Below are 23,349 nucleotides of genomic sequence, written 5' to 3'. Positions count from 1 at the left end.
AATTTGTCTCATTTGGATAATTCAACCAGCAATCTAAATTGAGAAGTTTTTCTGCTCACCCCATGTTCGGGATGCCTAGTATTCTACCACAAATTCATTTTTTTGACCACTCATTCTCAAGTGTTAGTAATTCATGTCATGGTGATCTGCTCATTTATTCACTGACACCCTATCGATGATACAGAATTGTTAGTTTCACTCCTTTTGCTGAAAATGGTAGTCAATATTGACCACTTATACTCCCCATTTGATGTTGTATTCCTCATTTGCATCTCTCGATTTATTGCAAATCTTACAGGATGGACTCATTCATTCACTCAGCAAGCAGCAGCTCTTTATTTATTTGCAACAACCAAATACAACGAAATAAAAATTATTTTTCTTCATTACGCTCTTCATTCACCGTGGAATTAGGCAGATCTAACAAGTGATGAATTCAAAGAACCCCAAGTACATACAACAGATGTGGCAACTCTTGGGGAATATGAGTTAAATTGATTAATGTGGCCTAGAAAATTCTAATGTTAGCATGGTTGTGCTACGATGAAGCCAACAACCAGAGATTTAGAAGAGAAGAAATTGCAGTCAAGAACCAGGACAAGACTGCCATTGCAGCAGAAAGCTGGTATCTACCACAGCACTTTCGAGGACATAAAGGCCCACCGGTTGTGAACAGCAGATCTGCAACTCCTGCTGATGAGCATGCTGCCGCTAGCGAAAGCGTCGACAAGACCTGTCTTTGCCAAGAATGTAGTTGGTCACTTTGTGTATGGTGGAGATAGAAGAGGCACTCTCAGAAAAGTCTTCTGCTTCTGGACTTACCCAGTCTCCAACAACTACAGTCACCACAAAACTTGTCCGATGAAGTGTGGACCCTGTAATGAGAGCGCACATGTCCATGATTGCTAGTGCAAAGCTCCAAAGGATCCCCAAGCCCATGATTGTCACTAGGTAGCTGTTGAACAAAATTAGGTCATAAAAGCCTGAACAAGTGCAGGTAACAACTCAATTTCTTATAAACATTTTTGTATATATGAGTTCTTGATCTGAGTATTAGTAAATTATAATTTCAAGAATTAGTAGACTGGCCATGTTTCTTCATGTTCTCCCGTTTGCTTGCTTGAAGGTAATAACTTTATTACCTCAAGCTGCTTAGCCTCATAAGTGCCAAATGCCAATGATTTTCTTTCATTATATAGCTTCTGCATAAGGAAACCATATTGAACCTGCATATTAAAGATTCAAATATATTTTGTGACAGAAAAGTTTTGCACCCCGATTGGGCTTGCTTACAAGATCAGTTGAAACTAACAAAATGAATGCCTATAATAGGGATATCAGGGATCTTCTGCTTCTGCAAACAGGTTTTTAGTTCTCATGGTTGTGCTGCATCCACAAGTATGATGTAAAAAACAGTTCTCCTTATTTGAATCAAAACATTGGATGTACATCAGCGCCTTTTGAGTTCGAGGAATTTCACTGTTCTTAACCATGAATCTATCCAAAATCCACATGTTTTGATTGATGATTTTCTATTTTCATAAGATTGTGAAAGAAATAGTTGGTTCTGCTGGATATAGAGAATTATTTAGTTGCATTGCTTTTTAAGGATCATGGTCGTGGTTGCCTCTGTTTCAGATTAAGGGTGATGCACCCTCTGCTTCTTAGAATTCCATTTTTTTTAAGCCAAAGAAAAGTAGAATAACTAAAATTGTAACCCTTTTCTTTAGGTAGAAAAGAATCTTCATAGGATACATGAGAAGATAGACCTGCTTCAAGTTTGCTTCGTATATGAAGAACAAATGGAGCATCTCCCATCTTGTCTCTGAAATGTCCCTGGTTCAATAGCTTCATTGGTCGAATTAGATTTGCTTAGGCCAACAAAATCAAGAACAGAGTTGGTATTTCAATAGCCAAACATTAGGTACCTGATCTTAAAAATGAAATTCACATCCCCAAAATTTACTTCGAGTTATGAATGAAATGTTAACAAATTTTGACCTAATAATGAAAAGGTAGGTTTTTCTATCATAAACCATGAACTGACTTAGCATTCTGCAAACCACCATGTTGCAAATTCTCTTTGATTTTTCTTTTCCTTCTTGTTGTAATAGTCTCTTTTTTCCAAGGCCTCATTTTTTCTTAACTCCTCTGTTTCACATATCTAAAATCTAAGTGTAGTAGATCTGTTTATTATGGCAGGGAAACAAAGAGTTAGAAATTGTGGGAGAAGTGCGTTCACGTACCAGAAAGCAGTGTAGTGATAGAAGGGGACGCCCACCGACATGATGAGGAGGACAGCGGTCGAGAAGAAGGTCTGGCCGAGCCGGAGAGAGAGGCTTCCGGGGGTACCCAACGAACCGGGCAGCTCAGCCATCGTACTCAACTCTGCAAACAGAATCACAATGCAGAAACGGCCCCGATCGATCCCGGGGTGTCAGGGATTCATCTTCTCCCTCCATCTTCGACCTCACTACTGCTCGCACGTTTGGAAACCATCAAAATCTCAATTGGTGCAGGAGAGAAGAAACGGATTAGAGAGAGAGAGAAAAGAAGAATCGTTCAAATTATTTGAGGGGTGTACAAGCGGAGGATTTGCGGCCTGTGTCAATCCCCACCGCCATAATTTGCGGTTGAATGCTGCCTCACCGCCACCATGCACTTTTGTCTATGGCGTGATGCAACCAGGAGGGTGCGTGTACTCTTTAGGTGTCTCTCCGTCTCTTTGTCAACTCTTTAGGACCTCCTCTTTAACGCATTGTGACCTCAGAGAGAGAGAGAGTTTTGTGGGCGGGGGAGGGGGGGGGGGTGAGATTGTATAAACACAAGCGTCCATATCTATTCTGCATATAAACTGAGCTCTCAAATGCAAGACTTCACAACTGAAATATGTTTACTTGAATGAACCAAGGTTTTTATAGGTTCTTTAATTTTTTTTATAAAACTTCACTGTACATGTGTAATCTAAACGTTTGGTTTTATAGAAAGAGACTCTTGGATCATCTAATTACTATGTATAAGAAGGATCTTTTAAAGATTGAAAATCACATTTTTATAAATATTCAAGCCGATTACCATGATTCAACCATCAATTCCTAGCAAATGGACCACGTCAAATGCATCTGCAGGGTTAAATTTACAAAAACTATGAAAATCTCGAATTTATACCAACAAACATATTTGGTTGATAAAGATATTTCAGTTTTCAGTCCTAAATGTACCACCTCTAAGAAAAAAATAACCTTTCTCTTTCTCGGGCCTACTCCACGCTCTGACAAAAATAGTAGACTGAAATGCCTTTTTTTAAATAAACTTAAAAACAAAAATAAAAATGGATGTGCACCAGCCGGGAATCGAACCCGGGTCTGTACCGTGGCAGGGTACTATTCTACCACTAGACCACTGGTGCTGGTGGAATCTTTTACGCACTAATTATGTTATTAATGATAACGGATAGTAAAGTTAGAAAAAACAAGGTTAAAAATAAACAACAAACCGATTTAATAAAAATCGAGAGCACATAGATATGTCGACTCTCGATGGTAAACTAGAGAAATGATATCAACTCCAAGTAATGCAGCACAGGGAGACGCAGAAGCCCTAACAGGCAAGGCAATAGGGTGTAGAGGGTGCAAACCGGTCGTAATTGGGCTGGATCTTTTCAGATCCCAATCTCAATCAGAAATGTAAGCACTATATCTGAATCAGATCCAAGAAAGTAAGATTGAATCCAAATCCAAAATAAATGTGGTAATACTTGATCCAGAAAAAATATACACGTAAAAATTGCAATCGATCGGATTTTGACTAGGATAAACTCCATATCCAACTTAAAATGCTGATCTGAATGCAACCAGAATCTAAAAGCAATCCGATTGAACAGATTTGAATCTGATTTGGATGCACATTTGTATTTTACTTAAAGAATCCATATCCTGAAATAGCATGTCAAACTTTTTATATTTCTGAAAGAAAATAGCATGTCAAACTTGGATCGGATATTCTGTTGGTTTCAAGTGTACATTTTATGACATACTTCGTAGAGGTGTCTCCGTAGATCCCTATTGCACAAGTCACATGTCTCAACTTTATCATATCTGATGCAAATCCGATGAATCTATTTGGATCTATCTCTCTTTCTCTTTTATTTTCCTTCATCCAGTGAAGTCTTATTTGCTAATTAAGAATGATATATGTGGTACTAACCATAGTGACAAACGTTTTTATAGGCAATTTCTCGTTTTTAAAAAACTTGTGAGAAATTGAAAAAAAATCATAAATCTTGCATTTTTTTGGCAAAATCTCGGCAATAAAAAAATTAATTGAAAATATAAAAAATATTTTTATAAGAAAATATTAATAAAATTATTTAAAACTAAAAATACATGATTTTTTGTGATAAATGGCCGTTTAAAACATAAATATCGCGTTTAAATCATGGTATTTATGTTTTTTCATAAATCTCACGATATTTTGTAAATCTCGCAAGAAATTACCGTTTTAAACTTTCAAGCAATTTCTCGCAATATTGTCATGGGATTTTCATAAATCTCGCCATATTTGTCACACTGGTACTGACTATAGGCCATGGTGCATTCACGTTGAACATTTAAATCCCGCAGAGTAGTGGTTTAGGTCAGCCATAGTCACAGATATCATTGTTATTATATTATGAAAATTATTATAAATTGATCGTGATATGAACATTTTTTTAAAAATCTATTTCTATTCTTGTATTCTTTCTTTTTCAAAAATTTCATATACCGATAATTCCTAGGGATTTTATGGAAAACAAAATTCTCAAGGTTATGTTTGAAGTGGGGAAAATATGGGAAAATCCTGAAAAATGGAATCTTCCCATGGCATTACAAATGAGTAAAATTCTTTTACATTTTTCTACGATTTTCTATATATGAACACTTTCGCCAACTACATAAGTGGAGACCGATGTGTGGGCTTTCACATGATATGAATACTCAAATTATCTAAAAAAAACGTCAGCACTTCCATACACATCTCTCTTATTTTTTTATAGGCAAGCTGGGGTTAGGCAGACCCCCACCACTCTATAAATATTTTTATATTCTGGGAAATGAAAACCTCTCCAATGAAAAACCCTCTCAAACCTTTCCAATGAAAGTTTTATTGGATTTTAGTATTTTTTTCAAAATTTTGGCCGTACAAATGTGATCTATAAGTTTGTTTTTATAGGAATTAATTCTTGGAGCATTTGATTCCGATACATAGATAGGTTTTTATAAGTTTCAAAATCAACAAGTACAATTTTTTATAAATTTTTGATACTTCAAATATCATTTTTTCTATCCAAAATTCATGATCCAAGTGTCAATTTATAATAAATCAATCATGTTGAAGACATCTGCACGGTCAGAATTTTGAAAAAAAAAATACTAAAAAAAACATTGGAGAGGGAGAGGGTTTTCATTCCCCTATACTTTCCTATCCATACGAGTTCTTGACTTTAATATTATTGAATATTCAGCTTTCCCATGAAAACCTTTACCACAATTCCCATCGTGCTTAATTTGTCGCGATATTTTCCTTTTCTGGGAAAGTCCGGACAATATTGTGATACTGGGGATGACTCCACGCGACAGTCCCAAACCCGATCCATTCACGGAGCAACTTGGTCTGGTGTATTAGTTGGGTTTAGTTGGACCGAACCCACAAACCCCAAAAAAAAGACCCAAGTCCCTTACAAAGCCCACCACCATCCTGAGACACCACCGTACCGTCCCATTAACGACAATGGCGGTGGCCAGGATCATCTTCGTCTCGGCGGTCGCTGCAGCCATCCTCTCCGTCGTCCTCCTCGCCCTCTTCGCCCCTGGTGCCAGATCCCCACCACCAACTCCACCACCATCCCTCCTCAACTCTCCCTCTCCCTCTTCCTCCAGCCACCGGACCGCCCGTCCAGACCCCGCTCGGCCCGGCCCACACTGCCCACGGGGCCGGGTGCGCTCGTCTTCCGCCGCGCCATCACCGAGCTTCCGGAGAGCGGCTCGGTCGTCGTCGGGAGTGCCCAGGGCTTCGTCTTCGCCCGCTCCGGCTTCGACGTCGTCTACCTGACCATCGACACCCCCGAGCTCAGCGGCGGCCTCGCCGTCCGGGCCTCCGGGGTCCGCCTCTCCGACTCGCAGGAGCTCGCCGTCGTGGGCGGCACCGGCTCGTTCGCGTTCGCGAGCGGCACCGCCGCCTTCGTCCTCGCCGAGGAGCGGGACGGCGCCGAGGCTTCGCTGTACCGTCTGAAGCTGCGGCTGCGGTTCCCCGATCGGCCCCCGAAGACGTAACGTGGACCCTCTGATGGTTCTCTTTTCTCTCACTTTGACATTGATCAGAGTCTTAATTTTACTTCTTTTTTGAAGATTATATACGCGTCTGGTGACAAAAAATACTCCCTTCTCAGTGAAAAAAAAAACGGCATGATGAGATGGTATTTCTATTTTTAAGCGTTGTAAATACCGATCGACTTCTTGGTTTAATGTTAGCAAGTTGTAAAAAAAACAAGGAAGAAAAAACACTCTACTCTGCAATATTCAAAGCATATCGTTATGACAGTCACTACAATATGAGAATGAGAAGTAAAATTATGGGCATTTTCAACACTTTTTTGCAAATTCAAAATGTGTTTGGGATGGTGAATTTGCTAGAAATATAGTGTATTTTAGTGAAAATTGCGATTTTTGTAAAATTGAATATTTGTGAAGATTATGAATCACTGATTTTAAAGCCTTAAAAAAATTTAATTTATATATCAAAATCAGATGATTCTTATAATACCAAGCATCTAGATCACATCGGTATGGTTAATTCAAGAGAAAAAAAAAACACCAAATAAAGGCTTCGCTTGTGTGGCAGGAGCAGTTAGTGCATATCACAAGACATTGCAAGTACGAATTCTTATGGTACAGTTGTATAACTGTTAGGAGTCTGATTAAAGCCAACTTTTTCTGTAAAAAAAAAATCTCTGAAAATCGATATTCATACATTAGTTCTCGTATTTTCGGTTTTCGTATTTTCAGTTCTCACATTCTAATGACTCATAGTTATGACATAAGTTCACTTCCCGAAGTTGTTGACCTTTAAAATTAAGTATCATTCTCATGTTTTTTTTTATGATGAAAAACTCTCACCGAGAATCGAGTCACTTAAAGGGCTCACCCTCCTGCAAAAGTAAACCGAGGTGAGGTTACAGACACCCAAACCCTTACGAGCCCACCAGTTAAAAGCACTCGGTGGGAGTCGAATCTGGGATGGAGTCAGCACCTTCACCCCAGGTCCGGCGACCTGGTTGGGTGCATCATTCCAATGATATTGACGCATGTATCCCTTGGTTATGCACAAGGTGAAATGGATCGAATTCAGCCAGACCCCCTCATCCGAATTTGAAACATTATATTTGGATATGGATCTTGAAAATAGAATGTGTGTGCACTTTTGGATTGGATTTGAACTTGTCGAAAATAAATTTTGATGTATTTTTACGCCATTACATAGCAACATATGAAAACTTGAACTTGGATTCAAATATCTATTTTTTTTTAATCCAATTTGGGCAGGTTAACATTCAAACTCAGAATCGGATCCACCCTTAGGACCATATCAAACACGTTTGCTACCCCTTGGCCTATAGGCATGGCTAAGTTGTGGCTTCTGCCAATACAACCTTGACAAGGGCTTGACCCATGTTGTCAATATCGGTTTCAGACTTAAATCGATTTTCAAATCGATACAGAGACACACACTACAAGAATTTTGTGGATTAGCGACGGATGTTAGCCGTCGCTAAAATTGTTAGCGACGACTTAGCGATAGATAGCAACCATTGCAATTTCCTGGTCGCTAATTAGCGACAGAAAAGATCCATCGCTAAATTGCGAAAGATTAGCGAATGCCACAATTCGTTGCTAAATAATGACTGATTTTGTGTTTGCGACAGATATAAATCCGTCGTTAATCCATCGCTAAAATTTATCGATGGATAATATCCGTCGCTAAATTGCGTCATTATTTTGTGCGCCTGGATTTTTGTTGAATTTTAGCGACGGATACATATCCGACGCTAATTCATCACAAAATTAAAATAAATAATAAAAAAATTTGTTTGAAATATAAATATCAAAAATATGGAAAGTGTAAATCGAAAAGGGCATATCAAAAATATTCTGAAAAGGGCATATCGGAAAGTGTATACTCTAATTCATTCCAAAGAACAAAGATAGGAACAAATGATAGATCTACAAAAATATGACAGCATACATATAGTATCAATGTAGCAGTCAAAGGAATTCATAATGCATTCTCACAAGAATTTATGCGAGTAAGAAATTTACATATAGTACCCATGAACTAAGTAAAAAATTATGCAAAAGAAGAAATTTACACCCAAGAAACATGCAGTTCAATCATCCTCAGCATTTCAAAAGACAATAAAACGTGATAGAAGCATTGTAAGCACTATATGAAAATACATATACATGTGTGTAAAGAGACAAACAGAGAGATCATAACTCACAGTAGAAAAAAAGCTTATGATGATTTAATTTTAGGAAACCAAAATACAAACAAGTGAACCGAACAAATAGCAGATGTAAAAAAGAGAAGGAATATACCTAATCTATTCAAATGCTTTAAATCATCCCTCGATTTCATGTCCAACCAATTTGAAACAACCTGTGAATATCTCCCATCCTTGTAATCTTTCTTCCTGTTGAGAAACCAATCTAGAATCTTAAACTGCTAGGGGTTCGCAACAATTACCATAAGTTGCTCTAGCTCAGCAGACGGCAACTCACCAGCCCTATAAGACCAAGGAAACAAATAAAAAGCAAAATTCCTTCTGTGACAATGGTTCACAAATGACACAAGAAACAAACATGAATCCAGAACATTATACAAAACCTTAAGTTATGAGTACAAGAAGGACTCAGTTTTTAAACTCAAAGCACATAAATAACAATGTCAGTAAGCAAAAATAAATAAATAAACTACAAGACTGTCCAAAAAATGGTTTAGAAATGCTACCTTTAAATTTTGGGCACTTATTTTTCCAAAAAGTAGATGTAGAAAACCTAGACTTACAAATTCCTGTTACAACGCTAACAGACTAAAACCATAACCCTCCAATAATAACAACAATACTTACTCTCGACAGCAAAATAACAGTGTAGACAAAGAAAAACAAAATGTGATGAACAATAAATAAATCCAAAACACTGAACAAAGCATAGCCTACCAAACACTTGTTCACTCAATAATGTAACCAATGAAGCAATAAGCAGCAAATGCGAAGATTGGAAGGGACATTCACAGCATTAGATTGTGCCTCTGTTCCACAATTTTGATAATCAAAATGAGAAGATAGGAAAGGGGAAATCCTCACCACTTGTTCAGGATTTCTCTTCATCAGATTGAGAGCATGCTCCAGTGATCATTCGATATGATAAAAAATCATGATTAATCAGCAAAAAATTTGTCATTTGCATTGTATGAATAAAATAATCAGAATTAAATTTATAATTAAAAAAAAAGGAAAAGGAAAGGGTTCAATAACAAAAAACAACAATTTGAGATTAAACCCCATCATGTAAACATAAGCCATTAGAGGTAAGCTGGCCCAAGTTTTGTTTAATGTTCTACCATTAGACAGTATTGAATGCCAAATAGTACAAGGTTAATGACAAAATTAAAGTTAAAAACCTACTGTAAAAGAGGAGAAATAGAAGAACAGTGATCCAGCAGACAGAACCCAAAGAGTTTACACAAAATGTTATCCACCATACGTGCATCTTTCATGAGTGTGAAATCAGCACCATACTCGATAAATCCCGCATAAGCCAGATAAAAGAAGAAAAACCAAAATCCTAAATAATGACTCGCACCCTAGATCTTCAAGAAAAACAGAAAATCGCGGTAATTTATGAGCACAAGATACCAATTTCATATGAAGGTCTGCTTGCAGCATAACCAAAGCTTAACAAAGATTCGCCATTGTGACCTGCAAATGAAAGGGCCTGCGAGGGAGTGCCTGTTTTGAGAGAGCAGGGATCGAGCAAAATATATTCCCAGGTTTCTAATGAAACATCCTCAGGACGAATTATATTAAGCATTAACAACAAAATTTCTGCTTCTAGCTAAAAATCTGTCTTAGAAAATCTACTTCACACATTGGCTTCCTCAACCTCAAATTTGCAACAGCAATAGCGGAAGACCATAACCAAAAAACCCTCATTTCCTCCACCATTAAAATGCATCTTCAGACGTTGAAAAAAGAAAGAAAATTTTGTTGAAAAACAAAATTATCATTGAAATGGAAGGGGGTTGAGGCTTTTAATCAAAATTAGGAAACGCACCTTTGTCACAGCAAAAACTTACCATTTATGCGATGAAAATACTCTTTCTGTTTGGGGTTTTGCACGATTTATCGGCGAGGAGCAGCCATGATTTTCCGGCGAGGAGCAGGTTGCGCGATTTTGGGGATTAATCGCAAGTGGTTCCTCAGTTGGACCGGCTAGAAATACATTCTGACGTCACCATTCACATGGTTATCGGGTGAGGCCGCAGACGGTTGGGGGGTGTCAGCGACGACGCTGCTCCGGCGAGGCAGGAGACGGGGAAAGGCAAAAAGAGAAGAGCGCCACAGACAGGGCTCTCTTTAGGGTTTTACGGAGAAATTAGCGACAGAAATATTCTGTCTCAAAATCTGTCGCTAAATTTTTCCGCTAATTCTACAACTTATTTTAATTTTAGAAACAACTAGTTTTCTTTAGCTAATCCATTGCTAAATTATGACAGATTATTTTTGTCGCAACTTTTCATCGCTAATTAACGTTTTTCTCGAACCACTAATTGAGTCATCAAATTTAATTTTTTAATTTTAAAAAAAAATAATAAAACTTATAAAGCTGAAAAAAAATAAAGAAGTCAAAATCAGCAGATTCAAGCTGATTCGGAGATGAATCGTACAATTCCATGCCGATTCGCCTCCATGCTGATAACATTGACCCAGTTGAAAAGCTATGTATGTCCTTATATTGGCAATTTATTAAAAATATAAAAAAAAATGATGTTTTAGCTGTTGCTTAAAATGGTCAACATACGTGATATTTACAATAAAAGAGTTTATGAGATAAAGGTAAATGTACACGTGTATCATGTATGTTGAATCAAGAAAATCGAAAATCCAATATCGTCAAATGTGAAAATAAACATTGTAAAGATTATGAAGATAATATTATATATTGTAAAGATAATACTATCAAATGTGAAGACTATATACGGTAAAGATAATACTGTCAAATGTGAAGACTGTATCAATATCCATATTATCAATTATCGGTCTTCACATTTTTGGTCAAATGTGAAGATAGACATCGATAATCAAGGAAGACGGTTTCCTTGATTATCGACATTCAAGGAACAAATGTGAGGATAATTAGAGAATATCGATAATTAAGAGATAATGTTAGTTTTCATTTTTTTTCTTAAGATGTGTGTAATATATGTATATCAATTGTATCTTTGCAAAAGTTGTAAGCTTATTGATTCAATAATATTTTCTTCACTTCATTTTCCTTCATGGTATCTGAGCACTCAGGTGACGCATCAACATGATGGACAGCAGAATTGAAAGTGCATCAAGTCAGAATCCTTAAGAGATGAAGAGTTCATTATCCCTCCATCATTCAGACAACCCTGATATGGCGCTAGTATCACAACCATTAACCGGCGGCAACCATATCAGATGGTGTTGTGTCATGACCATGGCACTATCTACAAAAAATAAATTTGGATTTGTAGGTGGATCCATCAAAAAATCGATTTATCCTACAAAATTCATTGCCACCTAGGAACGATGCAACAACATGGTATTATCATGGCTACTCAACTCTCTGCATCTAGATTTATCCTCAAGCATTATCTACGCTGAAATTATGACTGAAGTATGGACCAAACTTCGCAAGTGATTCTCTCAGTCGAATGCTCCGATCATATACCAAATTCAGCAAGAAATCATAAACCTTAAACATATGCAAACCTCTGCGGTAGCCTACTACACAAAGATGAAAGGTCTATGGGACGAGCTATCCACATACATGACCATTTTGTCGTGTACATGTAGAACAATGAGGGTCATTCATGAATAACAAAACCAAGAAATACTTATGCAATTTCTAATAGGATTGAATGAGAGCTATTTTGCCATAAGGAGCCAACTGCTCTTGATGACACCATTGTCGAATATATCTAAAGCCTTTGCACTCCTTGTGCAAGAAGAGAGAGCGTGGTCTCAGGGTCACGGCTAATCAACAACCGGTGGCAGCGATCGCAAACAGATCCAATACTCAGACTAATACGAATCAAAATAAAATTAGGCAAAATTGTGTCCACCCAAAGTGTGTTCATTACGAAAAACTCAACCATGTAAAGGCCAAATGCTTTCATCTCCACAGCTTTCTCAATCGACCTAGTATACCTGCCAATACCTGACAATGGAGTTAGGCTAGCGCAAATTCTGTGACTTCCGAAGGCAACAAGCCAATGCCCTCAACGATTTACCCAGAAACAACTTGACCAAATAATAGCTACGATAAATTTAGGTAATCTCAAACCAGCACCTGCGGTCAACCTAACAGGTAATCTTGATGCTTCCTTTGTTTATTCTATATCGCCCAAAAATTGAATCATAGATACGGGTGCAACAGGCCATATTACTAATTCCTTGTCAAACTTAATGCTACCAAAGCCCACTATTTTTTCTCCTATTGGATTACCAAACAGATCTTCTACATATGCGACTCACATAGGTAGTGTTCGATTGACCCAAAAATTTAGCCTCTTGAATGTCTTTTTTCTCTCAGAATTCAAATTTAATCTTATTTTCGTGAGCAAATTGATTCAAGATCTGAAATGTGACATTTTCTTTTATCATGATTGTTGTGTTTTTCAAAACCATCTCTTGAAGAGGAAAATTGAAGTAAACAACATGAAGGACTTTATGCTTTGGAGATCGGTGATAATTTTTCCTTGAGTAGTTATTCTTTTAATTCCAATATATGGCACCTAAGACTTGGGCATTTGTCAAATACTAGATTGCAAACCCTTATAAATGATGATAAATTACGTGGTTGTGTTCCCCACAATCCTTGTAATATTTGTCATATGGCCAAGCAAACTCACCTTTTCTTTCCTAGTGTGTCAGTATCCTCGTCAAAACCTTTCCAATTAATCCATTACGACATGTGGGGAGGATATCAAACCACCTTCTTATCTGGAGCGCAATATTTTTTCACCACAGTGGATGATTATTCCAGGACCACATGGGTTCATCTTATACGGCACAAATTAGAAACCAATCTACAAATCAAAATTTTCTTTTTAATTGTTGAAAATCAATTTAAAAGCAAGATTTTGAGTTATAGATTTGACAATAGAACTGAATTTTTCTCAAATGACATGCAAACTTTTTTAAAAGAAAATGAGGTTGAACACCAACATGGTTGTGTTGTGACCCCCCAACAAAATGACATGATCGAACGCAAGCACAAAGATCTTCTCAATGTTGCGAAAGCCTTGAGATTTCATGCCACTTTACCAATTAAGTTTTGGGGAGAATGTGTTTTAACAACTGCATATATTATTAATCGTATTCTCTCCAACCTATTAATAGACAGGACACCTTACGAGTTGCTTCATGGGAAGAACCCAATTTATGACCACTTTCGTATTTTTTGGATGTTTATGCTATGCCCACAACATACATCACTCTCATAAGTTTCATAATCGTGCGTGCAAAGGAGTTTTCATAGGATATCCATATAGTCAAGTAGGATATCATATATATGATCTTGAAACAAAAAAATTTATAAGTCGAGATATAAAATTCTGTGAAAACATTTTTTCTTTTCAAGATCACAACATTCTAGATGAAGGGGAGGGGTGTATCTTACCCATTTCCATATTTAAGCCTCAGTCTTATGAGATTAAAGAAGTCAATGACAACCCAGTTAATGAGATCGCCAAACCTATCCACCTTGATCCAAATTTTGAACACTCCAATCATTAAACAATTCAACCCACCCAAGTTCATCTCTGAAGATCTTAAAGAACCTGTCAACCGCCACCACATCTTAAAGAGTACAGTTGTTATACGGTTGCCCCTATACTCCAATCGACCAACACGAGAGATAAAGTCAATTATGATCACTTTTTCAAGGGACACCATGTTTTCTTAAGTGTCATTTCTCAACATCCAGAACCCAAAACCTTTTCACAAACCATGAAGTTCTAGTACTGACGTGATGCTATGACTTCAAAGATTAGGGCCTTGGAAAAGAATCATACATGATCAATTGTGGATTTACCCTGTGAACAAACACACAATTGGTTGCAAGTGGGTGTACAAAAATTAAGTATCACTTTGATGGCTCCATTTAAAGGTATAAAGCTCGACTTGTGGGAAAGGGTTATACGTAAGTTGAAGGACTGGATTATAATGGGACTTTTGCCTCTATCGCCTAGTTGGTAACAGTGTGATGCTTGATAGCTATTGCAGCAATAAAGGATTGGCATCTTTATCAAATAGATGTTAACAATGACTTTCTTCACGGGGACCTTGATAAAGAGGTGTACATGGACTTGCCACCAAGTTTTCCTTTTCAGGGGGAGCGTAAAGTTTGCAAGTTGCACAAATCACTGTATGAACTCAAACAATCATCTAGAAACTAGTTTGCCAAGCTCACATACTATCTACTTTAAGAAAGTTTCACCCAATCTAAAGTTGATTATTCCTTTTTTCAAAGACTACTAATAAGGTACACATCTTTGTTTTAGTTTACGTGAATGACATCGTCATTACAGAAGATGATATTACATATATCGAGCAACTTAAATTTCACATCAATTAGCAATTCAAATTGAAGGACCTTGGATGGCTAAAATATTTTCTCAGCATTGAGGTTGCAAAATCTAAAAATGGTATTTTTTTATCTTAGCAAAAATATGCTCTTGATATCTTGCAGGACATGAGTTTCCTTGGAGTCAAGCCAAGTCAATTTCCCATGGAACCGCACATCAAACTCAGTAACGATGATGGAGCTTTGTTGGAGGATCTAGGACCGTATAGGCGCCCAGTGGGTCAGTTATTATACCTTACTATAACCCGACCCGATATCGTTTTCGCGGTTAACATTTTAAGTCAGTTTAGTAGTCAGCCACAACAACTTCACATGGACGCTACTATACGGGTCCTTCAATATATCAAAAGTTTCCCAGGACAAGGAATTCTAATGTCATCCACCAGTAAGATTCAAGTGCTCGGATATTGTGATTCAGACTGGGCCTTCTGCATGATGAGTCGCAGATCTACATCTGGTTATTGCATTATGATTAGAGACAACCTAATTTCTTAGAAGACTAAAAAGTAATCCACCATGTCATGATCATCGATCGAAGATGAATACCGATCCATGGCCTTAGCATGTTGCGAACTCACATGGATCAAGTACCTGTTGATGGACTTCGGCATTAATCATTCTCAACCCATGATGTTGTATTGTGATAACCAAAAAGCACTTCACATTGCCGCAAATTTAGTTTATCCCAAGCGCACTAAACATATCGAGAATGATTGTTACCTCGTGCAAGAAAAAATTCTATGTGGCCTCATTCAAACACATTTTATTCCCATGCATTTTTAATATGAGAATCTTTTCACCAAGGCAATGAGAACCGATCACTTCTCTCATCTCTTTGGGCATCCTTAATCCGCACGCTCCAACTTGAGGTAGAGTAAAAAAGTTTATGAGATACACGTAAAAGAACACGTGTATCGTGTATATTGAATCAAGAAAATTAAAAATCCATTATCGCCAAATGTGAAGATAGACATCATAAAGATTATGAAGATAATACCGTCAAATGTGAAGATTGTATATTCTGAAGATAATATCATCAAATGTGAAGACTGTATCAATATTCAAATTATCAATTATCGGTCTTCACATTTTTTGTCAAATGTGAAGATAGACATTGATAATCAAGGAAAAGGGTTTCCTTGATTATCAACATTCAAGGAACAAATGTGAGGATAATTAGAGAATATTGACAATGTCGATAATTAAGAGGTAACGTTAGTTTTCGTTTCTTTTTTTTCTTTCTTAAGTTGTGTGTAATATATATATACCAATTGTATCTTTGCAAAAGTTGTAAGCTTAATGATTCAATAATATTTTCTTCACTTCATTTTCCTTTATACAATATATTGCAATATCATCATTTAGATGAAAATATTGTGATGTCATTGCAATATTTATATTTATAACAGCATAATAAATGCAAATGCTTTATTTTATTTGTTTTGCACATTATTTCATATTTAGTTTCTTTTCTTTATAGCTTTTTTTGGGAGGGTGTTGTGTGTTCTCCCCCGCAGACGCATTATTTGCTACAGTGCGTGTTCGGGGTCCAAATGAGTGCCATGTATATAAGCACGTAGGGCCCGTATCCCCGTGTGTGTCAGCATCACTTAGCATCAGAGTTCGATGCGGTTGCAAAGACTTAAGTACCCTTTCCTGCTATTCTCTCCATGAAACGATGGTTTGAGAAAATGATAAAAATGAAAACGACGGATAGAGAAAAGGATAAAAATATCCTTCATCCAGAAAGTCGATGATGATGTTAACTCTTCAAAGTCCAAACGTTCTGTTTTTGCTTTAAGCAGTAAACTTTTGCACCATCTGCTGTAACAGAAGCTCCCTTTGACGATGCGAACTTTGCCACCGAAGTAGCAACCTTTGCTGTCGTCTCGAGTCGAGGTTCCTGCTTTGGTTTTTAACTTGTGTTACAACACATTGCCGCATTCTCGTTCCTGCCTTGTGTTACAAAACATTCACGGGTTCGCAATCGACTGGTTTGATCATTGGTGGGTGTCATAGGGCGTTTGTCGGCCATCTTTTTTTACAATCTTCTCTTATTTTTCGTTGTCGTTAGGCATTATGGAAGAAAGCAATGACGCACAAACATTCCAACAAGTGCCATTAAGGCGTTATGAGTACCTTTTCATGTCATCATGCTATCGTTGAAGAATGTATGTCATCGTGAGTGCCATTAAAGCATTTTTTATTATTGCAGGTGGATCTTGTCCTTTCGATGGTTGAAAACTTAACAATATTTCTAAAATGTTGGGACCTGTTGACAAGAATGCTTGTTTACAGATAAGAGGAAGGGCCTCTACCCCATCCGGTATTGTCCATTCACTCAGTATATGCAATGTATCACAAATTGCGGTTGTAGTAACATACTATCGATTTGTGAGATATTGTTTGGTTTGTTAATATCGATTTGTAAGCTATTATGTTGAATTTTTGTATCGATTTGTAATATATTTTGAGATATGTATATAAATTTTTAAGATATTATGTGTTTTAGAGTGTCGATTTGTAAGCTATTATGCTGAATTGTCGTATCGATTTATAATATATTATGTGATATGTATATCAATTTGTAAGATATTATGTGTTTTCTAGTATCAATTTGTAAGATATTTGTAGAAAGACTTAAAATGTGTGCATGCAGAAATACATTGTTACGCGCTTGCGATGGCAATTTTCATATTCAAATCGCTGCTCATTTAACGATTTCTATTGAAATTGCTTCACAACATCGTAGATATAATTAAATTGCTATCGTCAACACACATATATGACAAATCATTTCTTTTATTGGCATGGTAAGTAACAACTCGATGCATAGTATAAACAAATAACAAATCGTCGTTGCTTTTATACTGATTTATTCAATTGTTCCTTTGACTTGTTTAACCTTATCGATATTCATTGTTATATGCATCTTGAATAAATAGTAGTAAACGTATGTGCTTGCTAACGCAAATTAATATCTTGGTTATAAAAGTGGTGAGATTATCATCTAGTTGTAATGAAGATAATTTATCTCAATCATTTGAAAGATATGGAGAAGTGAACATTTGTACTAATGACGCACCTGAAGAAGTGAACGTGTGTACTAATGATGCAAATGATAACAAGGGTGCAGACATTGGATTCACTCTTGACTTGAATGTTCCAGCAAAAGAAATGCAATTTGATAATGAGTTAGACGATCGTGGCAGTACACTTGATAAAGGTGCAGGCACAGGGAATGTACATGATAGTACACCTAACTTTGTTCTCGTAGAAGGAATGCAGTTTAATAATGAGGATGTTGCATATAAATTTTATAACGATTATGCCTTAAAATTTGGCTTCAGTGTTAGAAGATATTCTTGGTCAAAAAATGCACAGGGTGTCGTGGTGAGAAAGACATATGTTTGTTCTAAGAAAGGTTGGAAAAAGTCAAGTGGAAATCCGACAAGGAGCAAGCCAGATTCAAGATATGGATGTCTACCGAGAATGGTGTTAAGAAGACTTTCGAATGGAAAACATATAGTTCATACTTTAATCAGTGATCATAACCATGATTTACCAGCTTCATTTATGACTCTTATGTTAAGGTTACATCGTAAAGTAATTGAAGCACATGTTGCAATTGCTGAAATAGCTGATAGTTCTGGCATTGCACCAAGAAAGACATATAATTTATGTGCGCACATAGATGATGGTCGCAAGAATGTACCATTCACACCCACCACTTGAGAAGGAAGATGACATATAACATGAAGAATGAAGAAATATGTTCTTTGGTTGATTACTTACAGAAGAAATCAAACATTGACCCTGGTTTCTTTAGTGCAATGCAACTGGATGAATATGGATATGATGTGAATATGTTTTGTGCAGATTCAAAGTCAAGAGTATATTATGAATGCTTCAATGATGTGCTTATTTTTTATACGATAGTGAAGATTAATATTGAACAATGATCATTTGCGCAATTTGTTAGAGTGAACCATCACTCACAGAGTTGTATATTAGGCGACACTTTTTTTTACCATACCAAGGAAAGCTTTAAGTGGTTGTTCAGAGTATTTACACAGGCAATAAATGGGAAGGAACCTAAAGTTGTACTTACAGATGGTGATCACGCAATTGTGGTTGCAGTGTCTCATGTGTGGCCAGATGCACATCATCGCCTATGTTTGTTGCACATCTTTCAAAATGTAGCAAAGAATATAGGACACATTTAATCAGAATACAAGACTTGACAAAAAGTTTACTAGGTGTGTACTTGAGAGCGTAGACGAGGTCACCTTTATGTCTGATTGAGAGGAAATGATTCAGATATACGACCTTGAAGATTGCTTGTGGTTACAAAATTTATATGCAGAAAAAGAGAAGTGGGCATTGGCATATGAAAGACAATACTTTTGTGCAGGTATGATAAGCACACAAAGATCAAAATCTATGCATGCTACACTAAAGAAAACCTTATATTCATGTTTAATAATGTTTCGCTTTATTGAACAATATGAATTATTTGTAGACGATTTTAGACAGAATGAGCTTGAACAAGATGTGAAATGCTTTAATACACACCCTGTAACTTTGGGCATGAAAAATGCTTCAATATGAATTATTTATGCTTCAATACTTAAGAATGCTAAACATTTCTACGATTTATACTACTGAATGATAAATGATGAACCGATTGTAAACGATTTTAAATCATTTACCTTATTTAGTTGCAGACCATCTAAAATAAACTTTGCATTATCCTCCTTGACATTTATTCTAGCCCACCGGCCGATCTTTGGAAAATCACAAATCGCAGGGCCACACTGAGGATGCAACGCGACAATATGCTCCCACGCCCATACCTACAAAAATAATATATTAGTAACACTTCAACCTTCAACGAGCTTAATCTACAAGTACTAAATATGTAATAAACAAATACCTAAACAAATGGCCAAAACCCCCCGACGGTTTTTGTACCCTTACTCGCACAATAAAGTTGATTGTACAAGTGTGCGAGCATAGCAACACCTCATACATAGTTGTCGACTTTATCTAAGTATTCCAGGAACTGTAGCCACAAGTAACTTATTCTCGAACCAGAACAATCAGAAAATAAAGTAAGACAAAAAATAAAGAAGGAAGTCACGCAACTCTTGGTCAGCTCTTTCATATACACATGTAGCGGACCGTCCTTTCCATTTATTATTAAAAGAAGAAACTTTCATCAATGTGGAATTGCTTCTACCAGAAATACATTGACTCCAGTCGTCCATCGACATTCCTAGAAGGGTCGTGCACCTTTTCCTTGCATTATAGTTTGAATCCCGTAATAGAGCAGCACTACCATGGCACTTACAACCAGTAATTCATGCCACATCTTTTAGGGTCATGGTGATCTCAAAAGAATCAAACTGGAATGTGTTTGTCTGATGATTCCACTTATTTACCAGGTGGGTCATGGGTGTTCCAGCACCTTTCAAAATAATGCTGGTCTAGAAGGCCACCGAAGTGCATATTTCGTAATCAATTCTTCTGATATTCACTCAGTTGTTCATACCATGACAGAACTACAGGCCACTGACACCGCCCTCTGAGCTTTTCACCTGATGCACTACTTCTCTTCTGACCTCCCTGTAATACAAAATAGCATATTATTTGTATCAATTGTAAATTAGTCTCATTTGTACTTCTACACCTCGCTGTAGACAGTAATCGCTATAAATAATAATCGTTGCATACACACTATCACAGTAATCGCTAACACAGTAATCACTATACATAATAATCAATATCATAATAATCCCTATACATAGTAATACCAATCACAGTAAATCATTCACAGTAATTGCTATCACAGTAATCGCTATCACAATAATCGTTATACATAGTAATCACTATCATAGTAAATCGTGATAGACAAGATCGATTTACGTACCTTGGTCATAATTTTCTCATCTTCATCATTTTCCTCCATCCTTTGCCTTCTTGTTGCTCTGCCACATCCCACTACTTTTCTACTTCTTCTGTCCTTCGCTCCATCGCCTCCCTCCTCTGCTTTTCAATTTCTTCCTTCCTTTCCCTTTCCTTCTCTTTCTTTTCCTTTTTTTTCTTTCTCTTATCTTGTCTTTCTCCTCTTATTTCTTCCTTTCTCTTTCTTTATCTTCCTCGTCCTCCTTCTCCTTCCTTTACCTTTCCTTCTCTTCTTTATCCTCCTTCTCCTTTTTTTGCTTTTCCTTCTCTTCCTCGTCCTCCTCCTTCCTTTGTCTTTCCTTCTCTTTTTCATCTTGATGTTTTTTTTTTGCCTTTCATCTTCCATCTTCATCATTTGCCTTTCATTCTCTTCTTCTTCCTTATTCTTCTTCAATTTCCTTTCCCTCTCCTCCTTATTCTTTTTTTGCCTTTCCCTCTCCTCCGCCTTCTTCTTCATTTGCCTTATCCTCCTTTGCTTTTTAAAATATTTTTACTTCATCAGTTGCCTTTTCTTCTTTTCCTCCTTCTTCTTCAATTGCATTTACCTCTCCTCCTCCTTATTCTTTTTTTGCCTTTCTCTCTCCTCCTCCTCATTCTTTTTTTGCCTTTCTCTCTCCTCCTCCTCATTCTTTTTTTGTCTTTCATTCTCCTTCTCCTTCTCTTTCTTCTTTCTTTGCCTTTCCCTCTCTTCTGACTTCTTCCTTTGCCTTTGCTTTTTGTTTTCCTCCTCCTTCCTTTGTTTTTCCTTCTCTTTGCCATCCTTCTTTTTCTTATTTATCTTTAGTTCTTCCCCATTCTACCTTTAGTCTTCAGCCTTAATATCTGATGGATAATCCTCCGCATAATACAATTTCAACGCCTTGTCTTTGTCTTTATCATTCTCAATCTTCATTATATTTTGGTACCTTTCATAACGCTCATATAGATAGGACTGACGGATAACTTCTCTAATATTTATCCCATAGAATGTCGGGGAATTTCTTGTTTGACGAGCTTTAGACATTGCTAACCTGCACAACATATAAATTTAACCGCATCATTATATGTTACATTTGCCTCCCCAAGTATATAATAATACAAATTATCTCATTCATTATATAATCACCAACATTACAAATCATCGTAATATTTGGCTTTATAAGTAAACATCGTTGTAAGATTTAGCAAATTTAGGTACAAATCGAGGTAACTTCATAAATACACATATTTAGTGCTTTAAATGTAGAAATCGTTGTTGCTTCAAACTTACAAATCATTGTGTAAATCGAAACCTTCATAAGTATATATCGTTGTAACGTTTGGCTTCATACATGTACATTGTTATACGATTTATCAAACTTAAATACAAATCGTGGTAGTTTAATTAAATCGTTAATGTTTCAAACGTATAAATCGTTCCTGCATCGAACGTACAAATCGTTGTAGAAATATAACCTTCATAAGTACACATCGTTGAAATGTTTGGCCTTCAAAAGAACAATTCGTGCTAACTAACTATTTTTTGACGCCCAGAAGGTGGATAGGTACAAATCAATTTATTTCATTATGAAAATATGTGTTATTTAGCATGAATAGTAAAACTAGTTGTAAGATTTAGCATTCATATTTACAAATCGATTTGTTTGGATAACGAAACCTTGGTAATCCGACAGTAAAGGAGAAACACCCATAAGGTAGACGCAGTCGATGGTGGCAACGATGCTGCCACTGCGCAGACGACGACAAAGGATGCTCCGGCGACAGCAGCTGATGGAAAAGGGTACTCCGGCAGCAACAAACGACAAAAATAGGCACTCTGGCAGCAGCAGACGAAAAAGGGTGCTCCGACGGCAGCAGACGACTGCAAAGGGTGCTCCGGCGACAGCAGAAGACGGTACAACTTCTACTCCGATGGCAGGAGATGACGACAAAGTTCGTGTCATCAAAGGGAGCTTTTGTTACAGCAGATGGTGCAAAAGTTTACTTCTTAGGGCGAAAACAGAACGTTTGGACTATAAAGAGTTAACATCATTCTCGAACCGACGTTTCACTTTTCTAGATGGAGGATCTTGAACCGTTGTTTCCCCTTTTTTTGAATGGGGGACATTTTTTTCATCTTCCCTAACCGTCGTTTCATGGCAAGAATGGTAGGAAATGGTACTTATGTCTTTGCAATCACATCAGATTATGATGCTAAGTGATGTAGACACACACGAGGATACGAGCCCCACGAGCTTATATATGTGACGCTCATTGGGGGAAGAACATATAACCTGCTTCGGTTTTTCTTACCTTTAATTTCTGGGGCAGTAGAAATAAGAGAAAAACATTTTTTTTAAATATCACAATATTTTGTGGCCAGTAAGTTCCCGTTTAAAAATTTTCTCACTGGTCCCGATTGGACTTTGGTGCTTCTTGGGAGTCTTGGTTAGATGGCTACAATGGGTCCAATAAGGGCGTGTTTGAT

The 23,349-nt window shown here is 36.9% G+C and overlaps 1 protein-coding gene and 1 non-coding gene across 2 annotated transcripts; both read right to left on the bottom strand.

Moving 5' to 3' along the window:
- Positions 1-538: 538 nt before the first annotated feature.
- LOC149847922 (CASP-like protein 5C1) lies at positions 539-2,377 on the bottom strand. Its single transcript, XM_090002737.1, has 3 exons — positions 2,247-2,377; positions 823-955; positions 539-733 (listed from the first exon to the last, which is right to left on the bottom strand). The coding sequence occupies exons 1-3, from the start codon at positions 2,375-2,377 to the stop codon at positions 539-541; spliced, it is 459 nt and encodes a 152-aa protein (XP_089858863.1).
- A 961-nt stretch (positions 2,378-3,338) lies between these two features.
- TRNAG-GCC (transfer RNA glycine (anticodon GCC)) lies at positions 3,339-3,409 on the bottom strand. The gene has a single exon. It is a non-coding gene; the product is annotated as a tRNA-Gly (tRNA).
- Positions 3,410-23,349: the final 19,940 nt, after the last annotated feature.

The sequence above is a fragment of the Nuphar pumila genome, chromosome 1 (genome assembly GCF_984573655.1).
Source record: "Nuphar pumila chromosome 1, dmNupPumi1.hap1.1, whole genome shotgun sequence".
Lineage (NCBI taxonomy): Eukaryota > Viridiplantae > Streptophyta > Magnoliopsida > Nymphaeales > Nymphaeaceae > Nuphar > Nuphar pumila.
This window is presented reverse-complemented; position numbering and strand designations above follow the sequence as displayed.

Coding starts and splice junctions, on each gene's coding strand:
- LOC149847922 (XM_090002737.1), bottom strand. CDS start 2,377: ATGGCTGAGCTGCCCGGTTCGTTGGGTACCCCCGGAAGCCTCTCTCTC. Junction 956..2,246: donor TATCACTACACTGCTTTCTG/GTACGTGAACGC, acceptor TTTGTTCAACAG/CTACCTAGTGACAATCATGG. Junction 734..822: donor CTGTAGTTGTTGGAGACTGG/GTAAGTCCAGAA, acceptor TGGCAAAGACAG/GTCTTGTCGACGCTTTCGCT.